This window comes from Perognathus longimembris, chromosome 2, assembly GCF_023159225.1.
Source record: "Perognathus longimembris pacificus isolate PPM17 chromosome 2, ASM2315922v1, whole genome shotgun sequence".
Classification (NCBI taxonomy): Eukaryota; Metazoa; Chordata; class Mammalia; order Rodentia; family Heteromyidae; genus Perognathus; species Perognathus longimembris.
The window spans coordinates 22,283,763-22,292,757 of record NC_063162.1 but is presented as its reverse complement, the minus strand read 5'-3'; the positions used below and the strand labels follow the sequence as shown (position 1 = coordinate 22,292,757).

Below are 8,995 nucleotides of genomic sequence, written 5' to 3'. Positions count from 1 at the left end.
CCTCTCTCCCGGCGGGCTGGATCCGTTTGTCGGCTCCACGAGACCCCTTTCCTGCCTTCTTCTAAAGGGTCTGCTGCAGTTCCCGAGGACTTGCCCCCCTAACACCCCCACCCCGCATTTACAGCCCCCGCCGCGGTCCGGGGCAAGGACTGGGCACCGACTTCCACGTTCCGTGACAGCTGGCTCCGCCCATTCCTTTCCGGTTTAAAACCCCGCGGGCTTTTTCTGTTGCAAAGGCCGACGCTTCTCCTGATTCTCGCGACAGTTTCGAAACCTCGCGCGAAGTCCATTTGGTCCGAGTTTGAATCCAGGATAGCCGTGTCCTTCCCGCTCCCACCTCGCCAGGACGCCTCTGGCCGAGAGTGGCATCTGCTTAGTTAGGAAGAACCGGGGTTCGGCGGGGTTCCGAGGAGCTTTGTGAGAGTAGCGTCCCTGGCAACCTCCCAGAGCCACGCCCCTTGCCCGGTGCGCATGCGCAGTCTGCATCTCGACGCCAGCCAGCCCCCTCCCCTTCCCCCCGCCCTGGTCCCGGGCGGAGCTAGACTAAACACCGCCGCTGCAAACCGCGTTTCTATTTCCAACCGTTTTGATGGCGGAGCTGCTTCTAAAAACTGCTTGGGACAGGATGGGGCGGGGCCTGGCCCGTGGGAGTCGGGCTGGCGGGCTTCCAGGGTTGCTTCTCTCCCACCCCCAGCCCAGAGTGCCACGGTGGCGCTGGTGGCGGCTTTGGTCCCGAATGTCTCTGGCTCTATCAGCCTAGACTCCGTGGCCTGTAATCCGGACCCGGAGCGACGCCCGTCGGGGGAGCGCCCCGCCCGCCCCTCCCTGTGGCCGCTGGTTCGGTTCCGATCTCGAATCACCGGGCATCCCCGCGAGTTGAAACGCCTACAGGCGGTGGGGAGGGAGGAGGCCAGATGTGGACCAGCTGATGGATGTAAATGCCCGAGACTGATCCGCGCCTGGGTGGAGAAACTGTGGGCAAAGCTGCCACCGCCCCTGGGGAGCCAGCCCAGGGGTGCGGGGAGACGACGTCCGTTGTCCCTGCCCTCCCGAAGCGCCCGGACGCGTGTGTAAAATGACACCACAGCTCCTTCTTCCTCCCCGTAATGAAGAAGCCTTAGCCGTCCCCAGGAGCTGTGAAGTCGGACGGCAGAGCCAATCTTTTGGGCTTCCCAGCCATCCCGTCCCCCCCGCCCCCCCCCCCCGTCTCCAGTCCTCGCACCCCTCTTTCCCAGCGTCGGTGTCTGGTGACTCTTCCCCCTGCGTTCTCATTGTGACTGGGGGCCAGGCTAGAAGGAAAAGGCCCGAGACGGTCCCCAGGGGGGCTGCAGAACATGGGCAGCCTCAGATCCGAGGGGAGGCGGGCGGGCCACGTCGAGGGGGGCGGGGAGAGGGCGGAGGAGCTACTCCGAATCCTAGTCGGAGATCCTCCCGCCGGAGCAGAGGTGGCCAGCGGGTCCAGCTGACTGGAGGGCGTGGGCTCCTGCTTGCTTTGGAGTTGGAACACAGCTGCTCCGTGGGGCCTAGTCCGGGACACCAGGTGAGTCCCAGGACCCCAAGCCATTAATAAATAAGAAGCATCTCGGTCCAGGGTCCCTATCCAACGACTTTCTCCTGAAGCCATTGATTTCCATTGATGGGGGGGTGGCATGGAGCACCTGAGTTGGGTGGTTTCTGAAGGTGTGTTTACCACCCGGTTTAACAACAGCTCAGTCACTCCGCCAACACAGCTGGAACCCCAAGGGGATCAGGAGGCCTCTGCGGAGGAGGAGAGGGGTCGCCTCGATTCGCAGGTAGCAGGGGTTGGCACTGTGCCAGGGGTCATCAAGCTTTACTACACGGAGCCGTGCCGTTGGCTTTCCGCAGATGCTGTTTCTAACCTCTTGCCCCGGCTTCTATCCCTGGCAGGGTGCCACCAACGCGCCGATGTCCCGAGTGCGCACAGGGGTTCCAGCTAACCATGCTACAGCTGCCTGGGCGCTGCGCCTGCTACTGCTACTGCTACTGCCCCCAACCGGCGCCAGGCCGTCGGCAGGCCCGGGTTACCTGCGGCGGAGCTGGCTGAGGCTGCTAACCGAGGGCGAGGACTGCGGTCCCTGCCGGCCCGAATTGTGCGCGGTGCCCCGGGGTTGTCTGGCGGGTCGGGTGCGCGACGCGTGCGACTGCTGCTGGGAATGCGCCAACCTGGAGGGCCAGCTCTGCGACCTGGACCCCAGCACGCATTTCTACGGGCGCTGCGGCGAGCAGCTCGAGTGCCGGATGGATGCAGGCGGCGACCTGAACCGCGGAGAGGTGCCCGAGCCGTGGTGTGCCTGTCGTTCGCAGAGTCCCCTCTGCGGTTCTGACGGCCGGACCTACGCTCAGATCTGCCGCCTGCAGGAGGCGGCCCGTGCGCGGCCCGACGCCAACCTCACTGTGGCGCACCCAGGCCCCTGCGAATCCGGTACGCACCACCCGGGCTCTTCATAACCGCCCCCCCACCCCCACCCCCCAGCCTCAACATCCCAAGCCAGCTCTGGCCCCCGTGGGCCGGGACTAGCAGACACCCACTGGTCTCTGAAAGCGCAGGCACACCGCCAATAGCTGGCTCAAACGGAAAGACCCTCAGACTTTGCCTAGATCGTGGGAGCCTGGGCAGCGAGCTGGTTCCTGTGCAACGCATCTGTGAACCCAGGGCGCACGTCTCTCCTTTCTGCTACCCATAGGGAGTTAATGAAGGGGATAGCACTAGTCCTTTCTCCCCTCATCCCGGGGGCGGCGCGGGGGGGGACTGGGGGTCATTCAAGTCTGAAGTTTTCTTTGGCTGCTTTCTTACATTTCCTGAGTCCCTACTCTGCATCTGGCTTGACTGGGGCTGTGGTGAAAACATATGCTCCAGCCGGAGTTCCCGACGATTTCCCCCAGGCCTCTCGGCTTCCCATTTAATGTCTGGTTTCAGGTTCTCCAGCTTGGCCTCGAATCTCTCCCCTCCTCCCCAGGGACTGGAGAGGGGGAGGGGGCAGCCCTTGGGGCCGTGGTTGGGAGCCGTTGCCTGGTTAGACAAGGGGGAAGTGAGAGGGAGGTGTGGGTTACAGCACAGCAGGAAAGGGGCTGGAAGGTGGAATGAGGACAGAGGGGCAGTCGGGGACTGCTGTCTAGTGATACTGCCAAGTTTAAAGTGTAGGTCTCTGTGTTTGTACCGTTTGCACAACACTCTGTTTTTACACATGTGCTTTGCATCTCTATAGCTGCATTTCTGCCTTTGTGTGTACCTGCATCTACACTTGTATGTCTGTGTATGTACATGTCCTGTTTTGTTTACAGATGTGTATTGACCTCTGCATATTTTGTCTTCTGCCACAAGTATGTCTACAATAATTCCTGTTGGGTGTCCTTGTGGGGCTGGAGGCACCATCCCATTCTCTCAGCCTCCCCACCTCCGTCCCCCCAGAGCCCAAGATTGTGTCGCAGCCTCGGGACATTTGGAATGTGACAGGGCAGGATGTGATCTTTGGCTGCGAGGTGTTCGCCTACCCAATGGCCTCCATTGAGTGGAGGAAGGACAGTGTGGACATCCAGCTACCAGGGGACGACCCCCACATCTCCGTGCAGGTAGGGACAGGGAAGAGGTTCTCCCTGATAGCATAGGGTTCCCCCAAAGGACCTTGCTGACTACTACCTTGCTGGCTTTAGTTTAGAGGTGGACCTCAGAGGTTTGAGGTGACTGGTTGGCTGCAGATCCAAGCGATTCGTCTCGGTGATGAGGGCACCTACCGCTGCATTGCCCGGAATGCCCGGGGCCAGGCTGAGGCCTCTGCTTCCCTGATAGTGCTCACACCAGGTAAAGGGGAAGTCCAGGGGGTGAGAGGATGTGTAGGATTAGAGCACTTGAATGTGTGTAAGAAACAGTCCTTATGGGAATAGGAATGTGGTCCCCACACATCCTCCCAGAGGGGGATGCACAGTCTCTCCTTTGCCTCATGTGTTTTCAGAACAGCTGAACTCCACAGGAATCCCTCAGCTTCTATCAGCGCACCTGGCTCCAGAGGAAGAGGAAAATGAAGAGAGCTATGATTATGATTTCTACTAGCTCTGGCTGGTGGGTGGGTGATGGTCCTGGTATCTGTCCCTGTTCCCAAGAAGACCTGGAATAGACCTGGAAAGGGTAAGCAAGGTCCCTTTGTGGGTTGGTTTACTGCTCCTTGTAGGGTGATCATGGTGGTGACAGTATTAAAAAGGCAGGTTGTAATTGTAATCCCTCTGAACATTGCCTTTATAATAACAATAAAGTTAATTGAAAAGAAAAAGAAGCCAGGCATTGGTGGCTCATGCCTGTAATCCAGGAGGCTGAGGTCTGAAGATCATGGTTCCAGCCCAGGCAGGAAAGCCCATGAGACTCTTTATCTCCAACAAACTACTAAGAAAAAGCTGGATGTGGCACTGTGGCTCAAGTGATAGAGTGTTAGTCTTGAGCAAAAGAAGCTCAGGGACAGCACCCAGACTCTTGAGTTCAAGCCCCTGGATGGGGGAGAGGGGGACAACACAAAGGCAGGTTGGAGGACAGTAGATAGAGAAAGCAGGAGAGAAGCAAAGGGTCTATGCAGAAGATGCCCCGGGCCAGGAGGAACCTGAGCAGGGAGCAGCTAGGCCTAGCTGGTCAGGTTGCAGTATCCACAAAGAGGTGCAAACCCCAGGGGTCCTCTTCCTCTCAGCAGCCTTCCCTCCAGCCCTGCTCAGCCAGTGTCTCCTAACTTCCCTTCCCCACAGACACTGGTTCCTGTTATTTTCCTGGTCCCCAATCTTTGCCTTCCCTCAGTTTACCCTTCTCCTCAGAACTCATTTTTCTGGTTTTCCCTCTTTCCCAAGTCCCAGGGGCAATTCCATATCTTATATTGTTCTAGTAGACAAAGCCTAACTAGCACAAGATGGGGTATCAATAAAGACTTGTAAACAAACCAAGCCACACAGCTTCACAGTTCTTGTAAATGTGCATGTGGGGAGTGGAGATTCCCCTGGGAGGCCTCCTATGTTAACTGAATTCTAACTTCTAGAAGCTTCAGGTCCTGCCCTCTCAGCACACTCCTGCCAGGTGAGAGGCTTGTACTATGACATACCTTGCCCTCTAGGGAGAGAACCTGGAGCTATTTGGTTGGAGAGAGGGTGTCCCTGTCAGCCCTCTATTAGGAATAGATTTTGTGTCCTTTTATTCATCTTGCTTTCCAGGCAGAGTGGGGTGCTAGGTGTTAGTGGGTGGGACCCCCATATAAATGCGTAAGCGGCACACCTTCCCCGTCTCCCAAAGGAACCTTCCAACTTCCTCACCAAACTCAAAGTCGTGGTAAGCCTGCTTCCAACTCCCCTAGTAATAATAACCTGTTCTGACTTGGGAGTCCCTCACTTTGGCTCCTAAAATCCCTCCTCACAGTGCTATGACCTAGTCCATGATCACTGGGGGAGGTTATGAAGTGATTGAAGGAGAGGTTGAACACTTAAGTGGGCAGGACAAAATGTATGTGGCTGGTGATGGCCCCATGCACTTGGGCTCAGCCCTGGGAGCTGATGCCACTGCTGGAACGCTGTTGGTTCCTCCTCGGGAGTTTGTTCTCTGAGAGGCCCAACTCTGGGAGCTCAGCCTCTAGGGAGGGGCGTGGCCCACAGCCGCACCCTCAGGGATTGGGCCCCACCTCCCCACCCTCCTCCTACCCATCCGCCCATCTGCTACTGCCTCACCTCATGCCAGAGGATGGTTCTCATTGATTTGCCAAACCCTGACCAGAGCCCAGCAGCGGCCCCAGGAGCCCGAGCACCATATGGAAGCCGGCTGGGTACTTGGAGAGAATTCCAAGGCCACGGAGGGGTGGGTGTGGGGGGAGTAACGAGGCCCAATCGAACAGCGCGACCTTGGGAAGCTTGCCTCCGCTATGAAGAGGGGACTTGGGCCTGGCTCCTCCACATGGGCTAGGGACCCCGCCCCTCGCTTGATCCAGGGCAGCCACGGAAGTCCTTTCCACCGGACCCCGCCTACCTGCGGGGCCGACGCTCCCAGCCAGACACCCACCCAACCCAGCGGAGCCTCACCCGGGGCATCCAAGCTCCCAGGCGGCGACGGCACACTAAAGACGGTTGAGGGGCCACCTCCCCGCAGCCTCCCTTCCCCTCCTCCGTGGCCCCGGCGGCGGCTCAGGTCCCGAAGCCTGGAATGGGAGGGACGCGTGCGGCCCACCCTCCCCGCACCCCCGCCTCCGCTGCAGCAGACGGGGTTTAATAACGTCGCTGGAAAGTGACACGCGATTTATTATTAAAGTAATGCGGGCGCGGGGACGGGAAAGGTTTAATAAACGCGCTGAGATGCCGAGGATTATTCACCGCAAATAAATGAGAGCGCGGGCGGCGTTTTAATAAATAATTTCCCGCTGCTCCCGAGGGAGGAGTGGGAAGGAGGACGGGGAGGACTGGCGCTTGCCGCCGCCGCCGCTCGGGCTTCGCCCCCCGCGCGGGCTTTCCTGGGAGGCCCCGCTAGGTGGCTCCCACCGCAGGGGTGAGGGCCTGGGGGGAGGGGGTGCGGAAGGGGGAGACTGAGGCAGCCCGGGGGCCGGCGGGAGACGCCTGTCCCTCCCTCTCCCCGCACCCGGGGACTTTCAGCAGTTCGCCTAAGAGCAAGGTCAAGACGCAGGGCACCACTCCGCAGCGCGCGCGGAGGCCCTGGGGCTCGGGCTGGGCGGCCCCCTCTCCGCCCGGTGGTGGTGGTGGTGGTGGTGGTGGTGGTGGTGGTGGTGGTGATGGTGGTGGTGGTGGTGGTGGTGGTGATGGTGGTGGTGATGGTGGTGGTGTCTCTCCTCCATCTGGGGCCGGGCGTGAGGCGACGGCCAAAGGGGGCTGCGGGCACTGGTGTGTAGGTGGCCCTATGCGTGTGTGCGGTGGTGTTGACCCATCACCCCCGCAGCCGTCGTGGGGCGCCCGGCTGCTCACTGCAGGGCTCCGGGGGTCCCTCTGCGCGCGGCTCGGAATCGAGGGACGGGGACTCAGACCGAGCTCACGGCTCGCTGGGGAACCTGGGTCTGATCTGAGAAGTGGGCAGAACAGCCCCGGGGCTGCTCTCCGCCATCCGAGGCCTGGAGAACCAACCCAACATCGAAGGGACCAAGATGTGAGACTTTGAGAAGCGAAGACAAGTTCGTAGTGAGGGTGGGGGTGCTGGAGGTGGGGTGCTGGGGTCCCCTTGACTCCCGCAAATGTTATGCCCTGAGCGCGGGAGCGCCATCTCTGGCAACACTTGGGAGTACAGGAGGTGGGAACGGGTACCACCTAGTGGTTGTTTATGGTAATGGTGTCCAAGCCTGAGCCAGGAACCTTCAGACAATTTTCGCTTGAATGGAAAAATCCGTATGAAAATGTATTTTAAAGGCTGGGCACGGTGGCTTACATCTGTATTCTCAGATACTCTGGAGGTGGAAATTGTGAGAAGATTGGAAGGACCGAGGTTTGAGGCCAGCCTGGGCAAATAAGCCCCATCTCACATGCATGCAATCCCAGTGAATGGGGAGGCATGGTAGGAGGATCTTTTCCCAAGGCCTCCCTGGGCAAAACTGGAAGGCTTTAACTGAAAAATAACCAAAGCACACGAGGGCTGCTGGTGTGGCTGAAGTAGTAGAGCACTTGCTTAGCAAGCATGAGGCCCTGAGTTCAAACCAGCAGTGCAGTAATAATAAACGCAAAGGTGCTTCAAGGACTTAGGGGGGTTGTAGCTTAAGTGGTAGAATGCTTGCTTTGGATTCATTCACTCCTGGGCTCAATCCCCAGCCATAACAAACAAACAAAAAGATAAATAAATAAATGCCTCCCTTGGTAGTACTTAGTGTATATGAACCTACATATATGTTTTATAAGTTATATTTATGTATTTTATCTGTGTCGTTGTAGATGAGAATAGTATCTAGAATATGTCTGTAGTGGTTGTACTTGTTTGTATGTACTTATGTGAAATCTATGCATAGATTTGGGAATGTCACATGTTATGTATGTGGATTATCTAAATCATATCTACCAATGTGGATAGCATGTATATATATACACACATATATCATACCTAAGAATTGGACATATTATAAATATATGGATATGCATTTGTTTATATCTATGTTTCATTATGTGTCATTTTGTTTCTACCAACATTTGTTAGGTATCAGCACTATTATAGGACTGGGGTTATTATATCATGGGAGAAAATGGTTCCTGCCTCGTTGAATTTACATTCTAGTCTGATGCATATGTGGAATGTACATATAATTACACTCATTGTATTTTCTGGATTATGTGTGTATGTACATGTAACTGCACATGCATGTGTGAGGGGCAGATGAGGTTAAGTTCTGGTAGGCCAGGAGATTGCCTGGTTTTATACTCAAAAGCTCAGTTCTTGTTACCTAGAACCCTATTCTGAGTGTGCAGACAGCTAAGGGTACAGAGACAGAGTTTGGAAACAAACTGATTGCCTCAAAAGATATATTCTGGCTGTTTCCTCAGCTCTCTGAATGACTAAATTTGTTCTAAACAAGAAGCAGCTATGGAAGTCCACTTATGGTAACAAAAGTTAAGACAAATAAATGCCTCCAGTCAATGAAGAGCATTTGTGTGTGTGTATCTGTGTATGTATAAATGTGCAGGCATGCTCTAATACTGGTCTTTGAACTCAGGGCCTCACACTTTTTGTTTTTGTGTTTTTGCCAGTCCTGGGGCTTGTACTCAGGGTCTGAGCACTACTGTCTCTGGCTTCTTTTTGCTCAAGGCTAGCACTCTACCTCTTGAGCCACAGCGCCACTTCCAGCTTTTTCTGTATATGTGGTGCTGAGGAATCGAACCCGGAGCTTCATGTATACGAGGCAAGCACTCTACCACTAGGCTACATTCCCAGCCCCATCACACTCTTGCTTGGTGGGTTTTTGGTTTTTTTTTTGGCTCAAGGCTGGTACTCTACCACCTGAGCCATACCTTCATCTCCACTTCCAGCTTTTTTGCT

At 56.4% G+C, this 8,995-nt stretch overlaps 1 protein-coding gene across 3 annotated transcripts; it reads left to right on the top strand.

Moving 5' to 3' along the window:
• Positions 1 to 1,393: 1,393 nt before the first annotated feature.
• On the top strand, positions 1,394 to 4,264 carry Kazald1 (Kazal type serine peptidase inhibitor domain 1). 3 transcript variants are annotated; one of them, XM_048335217.1, is made up of 6 exons: positions 1,394 to 1,540; positions 1,709 to 1,793; positions 1,909 to 2,443; positions 3,431 to 3,591; positions 3,673 to 3,820; positions 3,972 to 4,264. In XM_048335217.1, exons 3-6 carry the CDS (start codon positions 1,927 to 1,929, stop codon positions 4,067 to 4,069), a joined length of 924 nt encoding a protein of 307 aa, XP_048191174.1. In that variant the 5' UTR covers positions 1,394 to 1,540; positions 1,709 to 1,793; positions 1,909 to 1,926; the 3' UTR covers positions 4,070 to 4,264. The 3 variants fall into 3 exon arrangements, with proteins under 3 accessions (XP_048191174.1, XP_048191166.1, XP_048191160.1); XM_048335209.1 differs by lacking the exon at positions 1,709 to 1,793; XM_048335203.1 differs by having other exon boundaries at positions 1,394 to 1,793.
• Positions 4,265 to 8,995: the final 4,731 nt, after the last annotated feature.